This window comes from Lagenorhynchus albirostris, chromosome 20, assembly GCF_949774975.1.
Source record: "Lagenorhynchus albirostris chromosome 20, mLagAlb1.1, whole genome shotgun sequence".
In the NCBI taxonomy this organism is placed as follows: domain Eukaryota; kingdom Metazoa; phylum Chordata; class Mammalia; order Artiodactyla; family Delphinidae; genus Lagenorhynchus; species Lagenorhynchus albirostris.
Genome location: NC_083114.1, coordinates 49,230,748 through 49,250,589, shown reverse-complemented (window position 1 = coordinate 49,250,589; position 19,842 = coordinate 49,230,748). Strand labels below are relative to the sequence as shown.

The 19,842-nt window shown below is 53.3% G+C and overlaps 1 protein-coding gene across 2 annotated transcripts in view; it reads left to right on the top strand.

Annotated features, from left to right (window-relative positions):
* Nucleotides 1-19,145, top strand: part of ENDOV (endonuclease V) — an 87,538-nt gene extending 68,393 nt beyond the window's left edge. Inside the window, exons 10-12 of one of the 2 annotated variants that reach the window (XM_060132788.1) lie at nt 13,545-13,662; nt 16,470-16,676; nt 19,039-19,145. In XM_060132788.1, the coding sequence (XP_059988771.1) occupies nt 13,545-13,662; nt 16,470-16,566 (215 nt within the window). In that variant the 3' untranslated portion in view covers nt 16,567-16,676; nt 19,039-19,145. Of the gene's footprint in view, nt 1-13,544; nt 13,663-14,459; nt 14,669-16,469; nt 16,677-19,038 lie in introns of those variants that run through there. The other variant, XM_060132789.1, reaches the window with a different exon arrangement.
* The last annotated feature ends 697 nt before the right edge of the window (nt 19,146-19,842 follow it).

The window sequence follows — 19,842 nt, the reverse complement described above, 5'->3', positions numbered from 1 at the left end:
CAGACTTGAGGGGGACACTGGCTGAGAGGCTGCTGCTGGTTGATGAGGGGTGGGAAGGAGTTTGTGGCAGGAGACAGGGAAAGAGAGACGGACTTGAGAACGTTTGAGGAGATGAAATCGTCAGGACTTGGTGATGACTTGGGTGTGAGGAGTGAGCAGAGGGAGGAACCTAGGAAGCTTCCTGACTGGTGCCGCCCACTGAGTAGGGGAAGGTCTGGAGGGAGGGAGAGACCGTGAGTTCTTGCTGGGACATGTCGCGTTTGAAGTGGTTATTCGACAGCCAGTAGGAAATTAAAATGATGGGGACCAGGTACTTGGCCCCAAACCCAGTACTTATTAGACTATCCATATTGTCCATTGAGGAGGCTGGTCCTGAGCCAACAGGGACTACGGGTCAGTGGGGAGGTCGGGAGCTGACAATGGAACCCCGAGAGCATCTTCAGCACGGTGGAGTTATAGCCAACCAGTACAGAGACGGTCCAGGGAGAGGATGGAGGAGAGCGCCCGGGACCCCACTGCTCCAGAGATTAGTTAAGATTTCTGATCTCTGAGAGTGACGCCACTGGTGACAGGTCCTGGCACTCCCAGCCATTTGCATGGTGCCCTCGGACACCAGCGTGCTTCCCAGCACTGTCGTCCCTTCCCTCCAGACAAAGGAACTGGTAAATTCAAAAGCCAGGTCTGGAGCGGTCCTGGAGCCCCCACTCCAGAACCCCATTTGCATCCCTTTGGTTGGCTCCCTTGAGCTAACAGCATCTGGCTGGTGCGGTGGGTGCTGGGGCCGCCAGCCCGCTGTGTCCTTCCACATCAATTTTACCATCTGCCACAGCCAGGAGAGGGCATATGAAATATAAAATGAGCCGAGGCATAAAAGTGTTTTGGAATAAAAATGGTATGTACCAGCAAGGGATTACAATTATTACAAGGTCTGTGCCTGCTGCCATCACTCATACCTGAGAGGGGAGGGCATGAGCTCCTGCCTCTCTAGCCTCCTCCTCTGGGGACTGGGCCACCGCGAACAAGGCTCACTGGACAGAGGCCGCAGGCTGCCAGGCACCGGCGAGGTCCTGAGAGCCCTGGGGGACCTCCCAGTGCACCAGAGAACACGATACAGACCAGTTCCTTCGTTCCCTCATTTGATCACGGAGGAACCTCTGAAGCGGTCACAGCAGGGGCTATTACATTTTATTTCCCCCATTTTACAGACCAGGCAATCGAGGTTCCTTACGTTTCGGTGTCTTGGCTTAAGCAGCACAGCTAATTCTTGTAATGTAAGAACTGGCCTTCTGTTTCCAATCATTCATTCATTTATTCATTCAGTGAACAGTCAGTCTTCCAGTATCTGTTGTGTGCTGCCGGGAACTCTCCCAGACAGTGGAGATGCAAGAGCTTTCCAGCTAATTTTTTTTTTTTTTTTGCGTTACGCGGGCCTCTCACTGCTGTGGCCTCTCCCGTTGCGGAGCACAGGCTCCGGACGCGCAGGCTCAGCGGCCATGGCTCATGGGCCCAGCCGCTGCGCGGCATGTGGGATCTTCCCGGACCGGGGCACGAACCCGCGTCCCCTGCATCGGCAGGCGGACTCTCAACCACTGCGCCACCAGGGAAGCCCTCCAGCTAATTTTTTTAAAGTTGATTTCTTGGTTTTAAGTTTCAATTTCATGCACTTTTCTTAAAACCTTGTTATCTGCTACCAGCAGTTTTATTAAGATCCCTCTAAGGTGGTGTCTGGCTGGGCCGAAGCATGAACCCATGGCTTTCTGGTCTATCAATATCAAAAAAATGCAGTGGGCCCCCTCTGGGGCAGGGTGAGGCACGCTGGGAGGGAAAGAGGCTCAGCATGTGAGCTCCAGGGTCACGGCCTTGGCCACCAGCTGCGAGACTCTGGGTGGATGTGAGGATGACATCAGGTGGCACAGGGGAGGCACCCCATGGAACGAGCGCATGATCAGTGGTGATGGAGGTTATCATTTTTACAGTGATGTCCTTGTGCTGTTGGCAGCACTGGTCCAGTCCGGGGAGGGTCTCCAAGCCAGGAGGGGAGCTGACAGGACGTGCAGGAAGCAGAGAGCTGTTTTTCCGTTGTGGCTGTGCTTCCCATCTCTGTTTTTCTTGATGATGAGTCAGAGTTAGTGTCCAAACCTCGCAGATCCTGCGGCATGTGGACATGTCATGGGGATGAAACAGGAGCTCTTGGGAGAGGAACCCTCTTTAAACACCCGTCGTAGGGTATGTGTGTGTGTGTATGTGAGAGAGAGAGAGAGAGAGAGAGAGAGAGAGAGAGAGAGAGAGGTTTGGGGTGGGGGCGTGGTCAGAGAGGAGAAATCTTAAACTGTCATGTAGTGGGAAGAAAACAAAAGAATGAAGGAGTGACATCCTCCTGTTGCTTGTCTTAGGGTTGCAAAGCCTCTTTCCTGGGAAGATTTTCATTCCCTGTCTGCACAGGGACAGCCCAGTGCCCTGGGGGGCAGGGCTGAAGCAGGAAACTGGTTAAAGCCAGCCCTCACCCTTCCATCCCACCCCCACTCAGGACCAGCCCCATCGGCTGACAGTGACTCCGGCAGGGTTCCCCGGTCCCCCAAGCCAGTCGAAGCTTAGCCTTAGCCATGACTGTCTCTGAGGCTCTGAGGTGAGGCCGACCTCCCAGGGAATACCGAGCGTCATGCTTCCTGACCCCTCCTGGTCATCCCATCCGTCTCCAGTGGGATGGGAAGTAAATGTCCCCCCCCCCCTTTTTTTTTTTTTTGGACACACTGTGCAGCAAGTGGGATCTTAGTTCCCCGACCAGGGATTGAACCTCTGTCCCCTGCAGTGGAAGTGCAGAGTCTTAACCACTGGACTGCCAGGGAAGTCCCAGTAAGTGTCCATTTTTATTCCTTCTGCCGTGGCTCTTAACTTGGTGATACCCATGGGCCAGGACAGTGCTGGGCACAGGGGGTGGCATGGGGAGGAGAAGCTGTCCCCACCCTCAGGCCAGGGTAAATCGACCTAACAAGGGATTCTTGAAGAGTGAGGAGCTGCGGCCAGGAGCATACCTGTCACCTCCCATAGCGGCCACTGCCTGACGTCTGGGCTGCACAGCCTGCGGCCAGCTCCCCGCCCCCACCCCCGACCGTGCTGCAGCCCAGCGGTCCTCGCTTCCTGTGGCCCTGGGGCTCCTTTCTGCTCTGCACACTCAAGTGCACACCTGGAAGTGTGGGGTGAGGCCACACTGGACCAATGGCATAAAGAGTCAATGGATAAGAATCTTCTCCTGCCGCTGGGGGGATGGCCCTGAGTGGTTCATAATTCTCTCAGGAGGTCCCCTGGGATTGAACACCTGGTGCCCACAGCAGTAGCCAACTCTGTCACTCATCCTTGCACTCCTCTTTCCCCCTGGACCACTTCACAGATAAACCACCTACCAGCCTCAGGCTCTACCTTTGGGAGAGCCCAGCTGACTCAGGGGCATCTGAGGAGCACACAGCAGGGCTCCCACCCAGGCAGGGGATCAGGGAAGGCCTTCCCAAGGGAGTATCGTTTAAGCTGAGCTCTGAAGCGGGCGTGAGACTTGTCTAGGCAAAGAGGTATTCTAGGTGAGGAAAGGCAGCACGTGCAAAGGCCCCAAGGCAGCGAGGTGTTTGAGAGTGGCAAGAGCAGAGCATTGGATGAGCAGGGGGTGGACGCGGAGTTCAGTAGGTCACGCTAAAGGGTTTGGACTGCACTAGGGGCATGGGGAGGCACAGAAGGGCTTGGAGCAGGTGACTATTTTTTTAAAATTGAAGTTGATTTTACAATGTTGTGTTAGTTTCAGGTATACAGCAAAGTGATTCAGTTTTTAATGTGTATATATATATATATATTATATATGTTATTACAAATATTGAATATAGTTCCCTGTGCTATACAGTAGGTCCTTGATGTTTATCTATTTTATATATAGTAGTGTGTATATGTTAATCCCAAACTCCTAATTTATCCCTCCCCCAACCCTGCTTTCCCCTTTAGCAACCATAAGTTTGCTTTCTATGTCTGTGAGTCTATTTCTGTTTTGTAAGTTCATTTGTGTCATTTTTTTAGATTCCACATATAAGTGATATTATATATCTGTCTTCCTCTGTCTGATTTACTTCACTTAGTATGATAATCTCTTGGTCCATCCATGTTGCTGCAAATGGCATTATTGCATTCTTTTTTATGGCTGAGTAATATTCCATTGTATATATGTACCACACCTTCTTTATCCATTCATCTGTCGAGTCGATGGACATTTAGGTTTCTTCCATGTCTTGGCTGTTGTAAATAGTCCTGCTATGAACATTGGGGTGCATGTTTCTTTTTGAATTAGAGTTTTCTCCAGATACATGCCCAGGAGTGGAGTTTCTGGATCATATGACAACTCTAATTTTAGGGGGTTTTTTTTGGCTGCACCGTGCGGCATGTGAGATCTTAGTTCCCCATTCAGGGATTGAACCTGTGCCCCCTGCAGTGGAAGCGTGGAGTCTTAACCACTGGGACTGCCAGGGAAGTCCCTATTTTTAGTTTTTAAAGGAACCTCCATACTGTTCTCTATAGTGGCTCCACCAATTTACATTCCCACCAACAGCGTAGGAGGGTGCAGGTGACTATTTTTGAAAGCTTCTTCTGGCCACTCAGTGGAGAATGGATCCAGCACTGGCACCAGAACAGACAGGGAGACCGTTTAGGAGGCTGTCCTGGTGACCGGGTGGGATGACGGCTTGGAACAAGGGTGGAGGTGGGGAGAACACCCAAAATTATGCCATGTGCGGAACCAGCACCCATTCTATGTGAAGTCCAAGGCTGACCGTATTTAGCTCTGGCCTCCATGACTGTCCTGGTTGATTTCTCAGGGACCCAGCAGCCTGGTCTCCCCTCCACAGGCCTCTGACACAGCCCTGCTGCCCCCTTTCCTGTCTCCTTATCCCTCAGATCAGTCTGGGGACATTCCCAACACTCAAGCTGTCATAACCCCTGGCCTTTAAACAGAAGTGGAGGAGGGACGGCAGTGCTGCCTGTCCGTACCACGTGGAAAACAGCTCAAATGTCTGTACATGCCCCTTAGTGGCCGGCCGGGGTGTAGGCTGCACATTCTAGTCTTAAACCTAAGACAAGTCACTCGATCTCTGAAGTCTTGGTTTCTTCATCTGTGAAAGAGGGATGTTCTCTGCCTCCTTGGAAGTCATGTCAAGGGCACAGCGTGGACCAGTGGTGGACCAGCAGTGGGACTGGCACAGAGGTTCTGGGGGTCCAGGAGGGCAGCTCCTGTTCAGGGTGTGGCCTCATCCCCCGACCCCACCCCAAAGTCTTCTCTGACCATAGGTGACCAGGCACTCAGGGGGTGCTTCCAGGGAGGCTGTTGCAGGCCCAGCGCCACCGGCCTGGAGGGGCCAGGCTGCTTGGTCCAGCCACATGCTCTCCAGGTCCTAGGCGGGCTGTGGGTGCCCTGCAGAAGGGGACCCCCATCAGAGTTGGACCAGGCACAGGTGGGAGAGTAACGCAGCAGGGCAGAGACCTGGTCACTGGGAAGCCCACCTTCTAATGGGCAAACTTAGGCCCTGCTGCGTGGACAGCTGTCATCCCAGGTGGGGAGCATCATATCCGACCCCATCTGGAGGTACCCAGCCCTGCTGCCCCTTTAAGTGAGGGATGCCTCAGAGAGCTGGGTGGGGGAGCTCAGAGCCTGCTTGGAAGAATTGAGCTCCATTTTGCTGCAGCATCTGGCTTGCAGGCCCTAGTGCTCCCTGGTGGGGCCTCTCCATCGCCCCTCTCTCTCTGTCTCGCACGCATACACACTCCCGTCTCCCTCCTCTCCATCCTTTTATCTCGGCCTCACACTCATAGTATTTGGGTCTGTGAAGTCACCGCTTCCTTCCCGTGACTGCCATTTATAGCTGGCAGTAATGAAAGGCGCCCATTTTTTGAAAAAATAATTTTATTTTATTTTATTTTTGGCTGTGTTGGGTCTTCGTTGCTGCACGCGGGCTTTTCTCTTGCTACAGCGAGCGGGGGCTACTCTTCGTCGTGGTGTGCAGCCTTCTCATTGTGGTGGCTTCTCTTGTTGTGGAGCACGGGCTCTAGGCGCGTGGGCTTCAGTAGTTGCGGCTCACGGGCTCTAGAGCTCAGGCTCAGTAGTTGTGGCGCACGGGCTTAGTTGTTCCGTGGCATGTGGGATCTTCCCCGACCAGGGCTCGAACCCGTGTCTCCTGCACTGGCAGGCGGATTCTTAACCACTGCACCACCAGGGAAGCCCAAGGCACCCATTTTACATTCGCTGGGCCCCAGCAGCACTACAGAGACACGGATCCCTTTGTTGCAAATAATTAATTTGGTTCCATATTGCGTAACATCCTAAAAAGCTTTCCAGGGCAAGCTCCCGCCGGCTGGACACTGTGATCTCATCAATATTGCATGGCATCGGGCACTACTGTTATGCGGTTTCATTAAAAATTTAATTTGTGGTTTAAATCTGCAGCGTTCCCTTTAAAAGGATATAAAGGGAGGGAGGGGCTTTGTGTCGGGGGTGAGCAGATCTTGCAGGGATCCCAAGCCCCAGGAGAGGGAGGGGGCCTTCCAAGCGCGGGAACAGCGGGCCCCTCTCTGATTGGCCGCCGGCCACAGCTGCAGATGCTGTTGCTGGAGGGGGGGTGACTGGACCATTCATAGAAATTATTTCTCCAAATCCTGTACTGTTTCCCTTTCTATGTCAGCCATGCAGAAAGGGCAGCTCCCGGGAACCCAGACGCTGGCGGAGGGCTGGGGTGGCGGTGGGGGAGGCCTTCACCAGAGACCCTGGGCCCTTCCAGACCAGAGTTGCTACCCAACCCTGAACTCCTGGCTGTGTGGCCTCTTGCAAGTTACCTGCCCTCTCTGAACTCTGGTCACCCCCACTGCCCCATAAAGTCAGTGCCATGATTTCCTGAGAATGAGTGAAGGGCCTCCCAGATCTGAGTCAGCACAGCCTGTGTCACTGTCACCCCCATGTGGCTGTAGGGCAGGTGGCCCCTAGTGACAGGGTGGCTGTCCACAGGACCCCTGCTGGGGATCACAAGTGTCTGAAAGGCCACCATAAGTCTTATTTCTTTATCTGGACCTCACTGCCTCCTGGAGCGGACTTGGGTGATGCCACCAGCCCTGCAGCTTATAGACTGGAATTTCGTTTCCAATGAGGGGCCTTCACTGGGGGGTGGGGGGTTGGTTTTGCTCTTTCCAGAGAGGGAAGGGGAGGCCCGTGAGAGCTCTGATTCTGGTGGGGGAGGGGAGAGAAGGGAAGTGAGGAGTGGGAGCAAGCACAGATGGGCCAGAAGAGACACCTGGGCAACCTCGTAACGCTGCCTGGGCGCCTCTGCCTGAGGGCGCTTCAGACCCACAGGCCCTGGCGAGGCCACTGACTGTCTCGGAAGGCAGGGATTTGTGCATCCGGGGCTATCTTCTGACATTGTTCCAGAGTGATTAAGTTAAGCTTCCTGGGGCCAGCTGGAGAGAGAGGACAAATTGCTTTGTAAAATTGATTTGCTGCCGTAGCATTTACAGCGTGCCCGGGGCATATCCACACTGGCAGGTGCGTTGGTGCCCTTCCCTCCCTCACACGGGGGTCTCACCGGCCATGTGTACACCAGTCACACGCCATGTGTCCAGAACATGACTTGGGCACCACTCACTTCAGTGCGCATGTCTGTGTCCACTCATGGTGGGCTCATGGTGAATCCTCAGTGTCTCAAATGTCCACACGAGGCAATGGCCACCCACAGCTGCAGCCTGCTGGGAGACTTGTCCCAAAGACCCCTGGAGGGGTCCATTTCCGTGGGCAATAGCCATGGGTACCACAGGAGCTAGAGCTGGGATCTAAACATCTGAGACTTGAAGGTTCCCTAAGAAGAGGGGCAGAGCCAGTGCTGGACCAGGGTCTCTGGACCCTGGTGGGGCCTTTGCAACACCTGGGCTGCCTTTATGCATTCCTGGGGAAATAGGACAAGGCAAATATTGTGGTTTTCAAAGAATGTGTGAGCTTGGATTATGGTATGATGAGACCCATGGACCACACAGTTGGCTGCTGAGGGCCATCCAGGGAAGGAGGACATGCTGGGGCCAGGGGTCCATCCAGACAGAAAAACATGGCTGGCATCACCACCCAGATAGAAAAAGGACAGATGGTTCCTTTCTGGCAGGTCTGCTGTGCATTAGAAAGCACATACTTGGTAATGGAGCATCTTGGCCTGGCTGTAGCCTAGGAAACAGGACTCAGGCCCTTGGGCGCCGCTGGTTTCTTTGCCTGCTTCCCAGGCACTCTGGGAGCACTGGCCAGTAGTGTCTAGAGCATCCTCTAGACACTTCTGGGCAGTGGGAAAATGGTCAGGGATCCTGGCAGTGAGAGGCAGCTTCAGCATCATGCCTGGGCCAGAGCCGGCTCCTCCGCTCAGCTGCTGTGTGACCTCAAACAGGTGACTTCACCTCTCTGAGCTGTGTCAAGTGTTAAATTAGACAAGACCCATAAAACTCTGAGAATGGTGTTGGTCTACAGAAATAAATTAGTAAAGCTTAGTAAATGCTGATTATGATTTTTTTCGTCTTTCCCTCCCTCAAGATGCTCAGGTACTAGTAACACAGGGGAGTGAAGGAGGGGCTGAGCCAGGGGTCCCGGGGTTAGGGGGCTCCTGCCAAGCCACAGACAAGGGAGGAACGTGGGCCTCTGAGCAACATCTCAGGCTGGGCCCTTGCACAACAGCACCCTCCCCACCTTTTAAATTTTTTAATTTAAAAATGTTTTAAATTGTGATAATATATAATAATATAAAATTTACCATTTTAACCATTTTTAAGTATACAGTTCAGTGGTATTAAGTACCTTCACATTGTTATGCAATCATCTCCAGAACTTTCATCCTCCCAAACTGAAACTCTGTCTCCATGAGACTCTAACTCCCCATCCCTCCTCCCACCATGCCTGGGCACCCATCATTCCACTTTCTGTCTTCATGAATTTGACTCCGCTAGGGACCTCATATAAGTGAAATCATGCATATTTGTCCCGTAGTGACCGGCTTATTTCACTTAGCATAATGTCCTCAAAGTCCATCCATGTTGTAACAGGTGTCAGAGCTTCCTTCCTTTTCAAGGCTGAATCCTATTGCATTGTACGGATGGACAACATTTGGTTTACCCACTCACCTGATGATGGACACTTGGGTTGCTTCCACCTTTTGGTGATTGTGGGCGATGCTACTATAAAGATGGGTATACAAATATCTCTCCTAGACGCTGCCTCTACTGATTTTAAATATATACCCAGAAGTGGGAATTTCTGGATCATATGGTCCCCACCCCTCATTACAAATTCAGGAACTGAGGCTACACAGAGGAGCTCAGAGGCTTGACCAGGGGACCCAGCGTCCCCACCGCCCAACCCCTGGCCTCCAGCTCCTCTGTGGCCTATTCCCAGGCCTTCGGGAAGGCTCTCTGGAAGAGGTGAGCTGCGATGGATGCACTGAAGCTGTGATGCTGTCATCATGGGCAGGGGAGTACTGGGCCAGGATGGCAAGTGAACAGTCACCAGCCAGGCATGACTCGGCGCTGGGAAGGCAGCTGTGAAGAGCCAGACGAGGTCTCCCAAGGGGAGAGACAGACCAGAAGCAAGTTCAAAGGCAGCAGTAGGAGCACAGGACCGCAGGCTCCGGTCCCCTCTGCATCTGGGCCTGTCACCCGAGGCACGAGTGGGTGCTATCTGCCCCTGGCGGCCACCTCAGCATCTGCTGGACCTTTGGGGTTCCCCATACCCCACATGGGAGGCCCAGATGGCTCTCCGTGGCTTGGGTGAGGGGGCTCAGCAGGAAGGGGCTTCTGCTTCCATGCCCTCTGTCCCCAGGGCCTGGTTAGCTCTCTGCAGGGTCAGCAGAGCCACCTGGTCTTGGTGGAGATGCCGGGCTTTGCCCTCCCCAGGGCCAGTCCAGCCCCAGAGCGCAGTCAGCCTGGAGAGGCCAGGGACTGCCCCCAAGGTCTCTTCAATTTCCTGATAAGGACTGAAGGGCTTCTCGCTTCCCAGGGAACCCCCATGCTGACAGGTGGCTCTGGTGACCGTCCTTGGTGTGTTGTCCGAGTGCTTCCATCTCCCGGTACAGGTGGAACCACACTGTCCCCTGTGGCTCGAGGCCTCCTGCAGTCAGTGAATCAAGTCTGAGCGTCACTTCAGCCCAGGGCGTTTCAGAACCCCACACACCAGCCCTTTCTTGTCCCTGTGGCACAGCAACTGGGTCCCCGAGTGACCAAGGTGAAAGAAGGCCTCGATTGACCTGCGGGGGACATACCTTGGGAGGGAAAAAGAAAGGACATGCGTCATTTGTAGTAACTGACATCTCGGGATGCTTGTGACTGTGGTATGACCTAGCGGCCGCCTAGTCCTGCCGTCCTGACTGACGAGGTGGCTGAGGGGTCAGCCCAGCTTCCCATGCTTCGTTCTCCTGGCTTCTGTTTTCCTTTGAGGAAACCGATACCCGTCCAACAAGTTTCTTTTCTGCTTAACTTGACCCCAGTTAGGCTTTGCTCTTTGCAACCGGGAGCCTGGCCTGGTGGAGGAGGCTGTTTCAGCTGTTACCAAGCAGCTTATCACTGCATGTGGACGAGGCAGTTGGGAGGAATGGAGGGGGCCTGGGTTTCAGACACAAATGAGGGTCATTGGAGGAAGAGGTGGTGTGGTGGTGTGTGTGTTGGGAAGAGCGCTAAAGGAACTTTCCCACCTCTGAAGGCCATGTGGCTGAACAGTTAGAAGCACAGCTTTGCCTACACGCCCCCCGCCCTCCACCTCCCCCCACAAGCCTGGGTTTGGATCCTAGTGCACCGATGACTGGCTGTGGGTCCTGGCTCAAATTCACCTCTCTGAACGCCAATAAGCACATCTGAAATATGGTGATAACAAGACATGGGGTTGTTGGGAAGACGGCAGGAGAGGAAGTACATGAAGCACCTGACACAGTGTCTGGACATAACGTATTCCCAATTCACCATCATAGTACCGTACATCAAGGCCAAGGGTGGTGTGCAGCAGCCGCAACCCGCGGAGCCAGGCTGCGCCTCCTCCTTGCCGTCTGCGAGCCCTTGGCCCCAGCTGCCCACTTGCACCCCTCCCTCCACAAGGGAACCCGGCCGTCCTCTCCAGCCCACCCTCCGGGACAGAGCTGAGTGCCAGCTGCGGGCTCTCAGTGTCTGCAGCCTCCAGGATTCCTGTGTTTGGGATGCCAGCTTCTTTTACTGTTGTTAAAGTGTTTTGCTGCTGGGAAGCCTCGAGCATCTCCACGGAGGGACATAAATAAAGGTAATAACCTGGCTATTAGGAAGTTTCGCCAGGTGTGTCCACCCTGGAGCACCCTGGCATGCTGCAAGGCAGCCCTCGACAGCGAGCGCAGGGACGGGTGAGAAGCCTCTCGTGCTCTCTGTTTCTGGGTCAGGTACCTCTTATTCTCTGGGCTGCAAACAGAGTGGGGGGTGGGCATAGGCAATGTGCCCCCCGTCAGGGTGGCGTGGGAGGGATGCGGGGCAGACCACGCCCAGGATGGAGCACAGTAAGCGTGGTGAGGCAGGACAGAGGGTGACATCTCTGAGTGCTGCTCTCCACGGCCCTCCTTCCTCCCCCAGCTGGGCGTGGAGCCTGCAGGTGGGGCGTATCGCTCAGAGCCCAGAGCTGAGGCTTGGGGCTGGCAGTGCAACCTGGTGGCTGTGGGTGTGGGCTTTGGCACCAGGCCAATGTTGGTGCAAGTCCTCGTCCCTGTGCAATGTCTGTGCCACTGGGCAGGTCCCACCAACTCGATAAACCTTGGTCTCCCGTGTATAGAATAGAGACGGTGATGGTCTCCACTCCCGGAAACTGAGCCCAGAGCCACCAGCACCCGTAGAGGGGGTTGGCACACGTGCAGCCTTCAGCTCTGTCCTGACCTGGATTGTCCCATGCAGGATGTTTGGGCTGAGGCCCGGCTGCTCGTGGGGTCTCTCCATCGCGCACCCTAACACAGAGGAGGCGCTGGGCCTGCCTGCTGGCAGGGAGGGGGTCTGACCTCATCTTAGGTCAAAGATGGGACAATATTGGCTGGTGGCAAAGCTCCCCATGAGGGAGTCCCGCTGCTCCATAGTGGCAGGGGTGGGGGGGTGGGACGCTTGGGGGCCTGGAATCAAGCTGGATTCATTGAACCTGACAGGCTTGGGCCTGAGAGGGCTCAGAGGGTCCCCAGGCTACTCCTCTGTTTTGATCTGACCACCAAGGGCTTCTACCCCCACCCAACCCCAGGCCTCTGTCTTCTTTTCTTTAAGAATTGTGACAGCACATTTTCATTTATTAATTTTATGCTTAATAACACTTTTTTAAAAGCCCCAAAACTAGGTGCCCGTGAGAAACAATTCACACTGTGTGGACAGTTGTCAAGGCCCCTCAGAGGCGACTATGTGGCCCCAAACCCTATGACAGTTCCCTGGGGGTTTCCTGGGGCTGCTGAGCCTGGGAGCGGGGGCGGGGAGATTCGGGGCTGCAAAGCTGAAAGGGAGCAGAAGGTGGGACACAGGGGGAAGAGTGGCAGAGGAGAGGACATCGCTTAGGGTGCCCCGGGGCCATCCCAGGATGCAGGCTGGAGAGCAAGGCCAGCCTGAGGTGGGTGACATCCTGGCATCTGTGGGTTCACTCCAGCTGTGAGCTCCCCAGAAGTGAGAGCAGAAGAGGGCAGGGGGCAGGGGGCAGAGGGGTGAGGGGCAGCACACAGGGACAGCTGAGGAGGTCCGCAGAAGGGGTCGAGTGTTTCCCCCTAAGCCCCCAGGGCAGCAGTAGGACAAAGCTCTGTGTCCTCCTCCCCTCCCCTCCCGACGTGCTCTCCACTGAGGAGTCAGGGCCCTGGGTGGCCGCAGCTGCCTGTCTAGGGACCTGTGCGCTAGGCCAGGGTGGGCCAAGTCAGCCGAGGGCCGGAGCCGCTTTGACCTGGCAACCTTCCCGGCGCCCCCTCCCTCCCCCAACATTCCCTTCACAGCAGGCGTGATAATTGGGTTTTACACGGGGCCCTCTGGCACTGACCTAGTTGTCCTGGTTCCCGCCTTCCTCTGTCCCTGTGTGTTCGCCCCTGATGTTCTTTAAACCCCAGGCATTGTGCCTTCATATGTCCTGATTCTGTCCTGAATCCACTCTGATTCTGCTGGGCAAGGTCAGGCTGGTGCCGGAGCCTGGAGCAGGCATTCAGGGTGCCTGGCATAGCATGTGCTTCTCAAGGGCGCCCTGCTCTGGGCCCACATCTGGGAATGAGACAAGTGAGGCCCCGGGTCTGCACCCTGGACAGCTGAGCAGCAGGTGATGGCCTGAGCGTGACCCCGTTAGGGGCCTCCTCCCTGACACTGGGTCCCCATGTGTGTGAGGAGGGATGGAAGGGTTTCTGGGGACCAACTCCTCATCTGGAAATGGCAGCAATAATGCAAAGTGCTCGGGCTCAACTGAAATAACACGTGGAGGGCACAAGGCCTGGCACCGGATGAGAATGTCCATTTGTCTGTCCATCTCCCTCCCTCTCTCATCATTTCCTCACCTGCAGAATGGAGGCCTGGACATCCCAGTGAGAGCCCTGTTCCCGCAGGGACCGTGTGTCCACTACAGGACACTGACCATCTGCGCTGGTGCTGGAGCAGCACAGATGGGAGCATCTTCTGCCGGTTAGAACATCTCTGCAGGGGGAGGTGTTCTTGGGTTCCCCATTCACAGGTGAGAGCACCTGAGGCTATGAATGACAAAGGGACTGTGCCCAGGGCTCAGAGCTGCTCCCGCTGGACTCAGGATTCAAGCTCGGTGACCGACCCCTGTGCCCCTGCTCTTCACCCCTGCTCCGGGCTGACCAGATGTTTGGCAGCTCTGGGGCTATCTGGGGGGGTAGAGGGCGAGGAAAACTTGTCCTGAAGCGGGTCACCACCGTGGCGCCTTCACCAGCCCTGTGGGTGGCCGAGCATGTCCAGGTCTGGATTCTGACAGGTTGCAGCTTGTTTTTTTGAGACTTGTCAGCATGGGGCTGCCAGGGAAACAGGTGCCTGTCTCTAACAGGGATGTTTACCCGGCTGTGATCTGAAGGGGCATGTTCCTTGATTCCTACAGGGCTTGGGGCCAGTCCCTGTAAGAGGGAGCCTCGAAAGGGTCGGCTGGGGGGCACAGATGGCTTTGGGTTTAAACGGGACCAAAACTTTCACCAGCTCCTGCAAACAGTTCCCTGAATGTGGAGGTTTGGCTGAAATCAGGCGGGCGACATCAGCTGCTCCCCACACCCATGCCGGAATCCCCCCACTGCCCCCTCCTCAAGACATCCCCCCAATTTCAGAATCACCTCTGCTTGGTCTCCCAGCTCCCGTAAGCTGCTAAGCATGAAGCCTGCCTTCCGAGGCTGTATGAATAATAGAACTGAAATCATCCCTAGTTAAAAATAGATACTCTTCTTAATAAATATTTTACGTACTGTCTTTAGAATACACAGATCCCCTGTCTGGAGAGTTAAAGAAAACCCTGTCATCGAGCCGAAAGACTGTAGGAAAGGCTCAGCCTGACGTCCCCGCAGCCACAGCTCCTGACCGGGATCCACCCCCTCTTCAGTGACGTTCACTGAAAACAACCTGCACCAGTACTGACGGAACTCCCAGCCAGGAGCAGCCTGGGAATTCTTGGGCGTGTTAGTCACCTATAAATTTGATGGAGGCAAATCAGTTATCCGATGCCCCTTGGCTAAGTGAGGCTCGGAGTTCAGAAAAGCCAAAAGCAAGTTCTCATGTTCCCACTGTACAGAAGGACTCCCCTCTGTGAGCGGAAGCTGGGGGCGTCTGGGGGCAGTCTCGGGGAGGGAGAGGAAATTCTGGGTGGGGAGGCGGAAGTGGTTGGAGTTTAAAGCGCTGGCCCATTTCAGAAAACTTTGCAAATGCAGTATAACCTTGAAAGTCTGCGTTAATTAGGACACGGCATGATCTAGATACAGCAAATGAATCTGAATAATCTGCAGAAACAGCTCCCAATCTTGACCGCCTCCTCCCCGCTATGATCTTCCCATGGAAGACAGGGCAGGCAGGAAGTGCTGGGGTCTGCCCAGCATGCAGACCACTTCAAATAAGCCCCACTCTGCAGGTCCCAAGAGAATGGCTGAGAGTCCTTACTCAACAGGGCAGGAAACTGGATATTGAAGGGGCAGAGTATGCTGAAGCTAGGACAGATGAACCAAATGGGGTTTGGGGCTGATGTCTCAGCATTGGTCTCTCTGCCTGGACTGGCAACTCCATACCCCATCTGGTTTCCTTGGACTGAGCGCAGAGGCCCTTCCCTGTGAGGCCCACCTGCCCTGAGGATGGGCCACTCTCTCCCTTGTGCTCAGCTTACTTTGAGGAGATTTTAGTTTAGCACCCGGCACCCTGATGAATGGGTGGATGGATGGATGGTGGATGGATGGGTGGTGGATGGGTGGTGGATGGTTGGATGGCTGGATATATTGATGGGTATGTGGATAGATGCATGGATGGGTGGATGGATGGAAGGGTGGATGCATAGGTGGATGGGTGGATGCATGGATGAGTGGATAGATGGGTGGGTGGATGGATGGAGGATGAGTAGATGGATGCATGGAGGGGTGGATGGTTGGATAAATGGGTGAGGGGATGGATAAATGTGTGGATGGGTGGATGGATGGGGAGTATGTGTGCATGGATGGATGGATGGGTGCATGGATGGATGCGTGGATAGAAAAAGCCACCTTGTATCAGATTCCAAAGGGGAATTGATCACAGAATAAAAATGGGAGCCCAGTCACTCCATTACTCCAGGGTTGATCATATACGTGGTAATGTGCTTTAATCCTTCTCTCCTGCTGCCCTCTATCCTTTGCTTTCCAGTTCCTGCATTACTGGCTGGAAAGGCAAGGCTTGGGGAGCAGGGAGAAGGAGTAGGAGAGACCAGAATTACAGAGGACAGACAGTGAGAGTTCAAGGACCCGATGCTAGACTCTCCCACATGGCCCACCTGGAGACCTTGAGAAGCCAGGCTGCCCCTCCACTGTCAGTGAGCCAGGGCACTTTAGGACATTATTATGTTTCCCAGTGTTCCTCGAACAAAGCCGGTGCTGGAACGTTGGGCAATCAGAACTCAGCACCTACTCGGGCTCTCGTTGGGCGAGGCTTTGTGGGGGATACAAAAGAAGTTAAAAAAAAAATAAAGACATCCAGTTATTTCAATAGAAAGCATTTTTTAAAAATCCATGCCACTGTACCTACACTTGTTTTAAGTTTTTTATTTTGGAAGGTACAGGGGAAGAAAATCATGAAATGTTTTCATGTCTCTGTGATTGAGCAAATGCTTAAAATATTAAACTATTGCTTAATAATTGATTAAAACTAACCTCAGTGGGAGCCAATTACCCATTTGGCAGGATCTCTTTAAACTTTTAAGGCCTTTTAGCTTCCCCTGGCCGCCTAACCTTTCTCTTGTCTGATTCATTCAGGTTTCAGCAGACAGTTTGCCTCTTGTTGATTGATGATGTCACGATGCCTCTATTGAGCTGTGGGATGGTTGACACAGGCTGGATTCAGAAAAAGTAAAGTCCTAGCAACACTGTGTCTGAAGAGGTAGTGAGGGGAGGAGAGAAGGAAGTCAGAATGTCTGCAAATAACAGTACTGCGGTTTCTAAGATGCAGAAGGGGAATCAGAGGTAAGGCTGTGTGGCCTTCAGAGCCACTTAAGTTGTCTGTGACTTGAGTTTTCCCGCTGAATGACAATTATGCCGGCCTCTCTGTTTTTCAGGGAGGATACTAAAAGCATTGAGCCGAATGGTTTAGAACGTGGGCTCAGGTGTCACACTGCCCTTGTCCAAACCTTCCCCAGAGGTTACTTCATGTGTGACCTTGGACGAGTTTCTTAGCCTCTCTGTGCCTCAGTTTCCTCATCTATAGAATGGGAGTAAGCGTAGAAATGCCCTCCTGAGCACATTAGGTAAGATATTCTCAGCATTAGCCAGTCTGGGAAAGGGCTCCGCTGTGGTTGCTATGCTGATTTTAAAACAAGTACTTTGAATTCTGTAAGAGAAAGGGCCATTATATGAACAGCCAAAGTCCCCCAAACTAAGCACAGTCTTCAAGAGATATGTGCACACCCATGTTCATGGCAGCATTACTCACAACAGCCAAAAGGTGGAAGCAATCCAGTTGTCCATCAGTGGATGAATGGATAAACAAAATGTGGTCCATCCACACAACAGAAAATTATTCAGTCTTAAAAATGAAGGAAATTCTAACATATGCTACATTGCAGATGAACCTTGGAGGCATTATGCTACGTGAAATGAGCTAGACAAAAGAATACAAATAATCTGTGATTCTACTTATATGAGGTTCCTGGGGTGGCCAGATTCATAGAGATGCAGTAGAATGGTGGATGCCAGGGGATGGGGGAGGGGAAATAGGCATTTAGTGTTAAATGGGACAGAGTTTCAGTTTGGGAAGATGAAGAAGTTCTGGAGATGGATGGTGGTGACAGTTGCACAACAACGTGAATGTGCTTAATGCTACTGAACTGTACACTTAAAATGGTTAATATGGTCAATTTTATGTTATCTGTATTTTACCACAACAAAAAGCAATAACTAAAAACATCACTAAGCACACCTGCCTCCTGTCCTGAGTGTGTCACCCCTGACTGGGGCCAGACTCATTTGCTGTCTGGATGGTGCTCAGACATGCATGGACGGAGCAGGGCTCTTTCATGACAGCTCAGCAGGGGCTGAAGAGCCCCCTCCCCACCTGCTGGGTTATCCGCAGACCGCTGAAAGAAGCTTCAAGGGTCCACAGCTGGATGAGCCAACCTCACCCTTCTATGCCATTGGTGGGAGTGGAAACTGATCCGGCCTCTTCAGGAGGGGATCCTTGGGAAGGTGTATGGGAAACCTTAAAGACATGCCCAGGCCAGAGCCTCTGAGGAGTGGAGTTGTTGTTTGAACCCTGCCTGGTCCTAACTTAGCCTGTGCTCATTCTCCTTGATCTAGCCAGGCTCGGTAGCATCATCACTCAGTGGTGGAATGCGGTACAGGAGGATAGAGATGGGGACTGGACCCAACCCTTGTGAATCCCCCATCACCAGAGAACACAGGCAAAAGTGATGACAATGCTTTACAAGATGCTGTTAACAGTAATATGAATTCCTGCTGCCTTCCTAGAGCTGAGGGCTTAGATTTTTTTCTTTGATACAGACCATTTTTAAAGTCTTCATTGAATTTGTTACAATACTGCTTCTGTTTTATGTTTTGTTTCTTATTTTTTGGCCATGAGGCATATGGGATCTTATCTCCCCAACCAGGGATCGAACCCACACCCCCTGCACCGGAAGGCGAAGTCTTAACCACTGGACCACCAGGGAAGTCCCTAGAGCTGAGGGCTTAGAAAAAACTTGCCCATGGCTGATTTTCTTCATTTCCTACAGCCTGCCTGCCTCATCCCTCGCTACAGACTTGTCTATTTATTTTATTTATTTATTCATTTTGGCCACGCAGCAAGGCTTGCAGGATCTTAGTTCCCTGACCAGGGATTGAACCCGGGCCCAGGGCAGTGAAAGTGCTGAGTCCTAACCACTGGACCGCCAGGGAACTCCCAAGACTTCTCCATTTAAAATGGACAACGTAAGGTCCGCCTTCTCAGGGGGCTATGGGGCAGGCCTGTGGGAGACCAGGGGTGGGGGAATCTGTGGGTGGGGGGCAGGGGAAGACACCCAGCACTGAGAGTCACACACAGACTCAGCATCAGCTGAAAGGGCCACAACCATACAAAGCTGGGATTCAAGTTCAGGCTTCCTCATTTTCTTTCCTCCTTTTATCATGCGTACGCTCTTTTGAAAAATCAAATTAAAAAAGAAAAAAAAAGTCAAACAGTTCAGAGAGGTTTATAAAGAACTCTCTTCCTCTTCCTCCTTTCTCAGCCCTGAAGGCAAGCACTGTTAACTGTTTCATTTTTAGTTATATGGTGGTCGCTCCGCGAACCTAAATAATATGCTCATAACGCCATTTCTTGATTTATCTGCTTTAGAGATTATCTGCTGTGCTGGGTGAGGCTGCCTCATTGACAGCGCCTGGCCCCGTCCCCGTCTCCGTGCGGCTCACCCTCTGCCGCTTCCTGACTTTGGATTCTGTGCTTGGCTCTGTCTCAGGTATGGGCTTCTGCAGTCTCTCTGTCCTCCTGGGGAGAAGGGGGATGTGGGCTTGCCTTCCTACTTCCACTCAAGTTTTGCGCTGCCCTGGTTGGTGGTCTTTCATTCCAGTCCGAGGCACTCTCATGTCTCAGGCTTTGGCCCCAGAGTGACGCTCTACATTCGAAAGCACATGCACGTGAACACTACATGGCGAGCAGGGCAGGGCCTGGCTCCTGGTCCTTAAGGTTCTGAGGCTCCAGGCCCCTTGCAGGACTGCTCACCTGGGCTCTGTCACGCCACCAGGGGTTCAGAATCACTCCTTCTCATTTTCATTTGCATACTTTGGACCAGGCCTTTCTTTTTTTTAAATTTTATTTATTTATTTATTTATTTATTTATTTATTTATGGCTGTGTTGGGTCTTCGTTTCTGTGCGAGGGCTTTCTCTAGCTGCGGAGAGCCGGGGCCACTCTTCATCGCGGTGTGCGGGCCTCTCACTGTCGCGGCCTCTCTTGTTGCAGAGCACAAGCTCCAGACGCTCAGGCTCAGTAGTGTGGCCCACGGGCCTAGTTGCTCCACGGCATGTGGGACCCTCCCAGACCAGGGCTCGAACCCGTGTCCTCTGCATTGGCAGGCAGATTCTCAACCACTGCGCCACCAGGGAAGCCCAGGCCTTTCTTATAGGCACTCCATTTTCTCCTG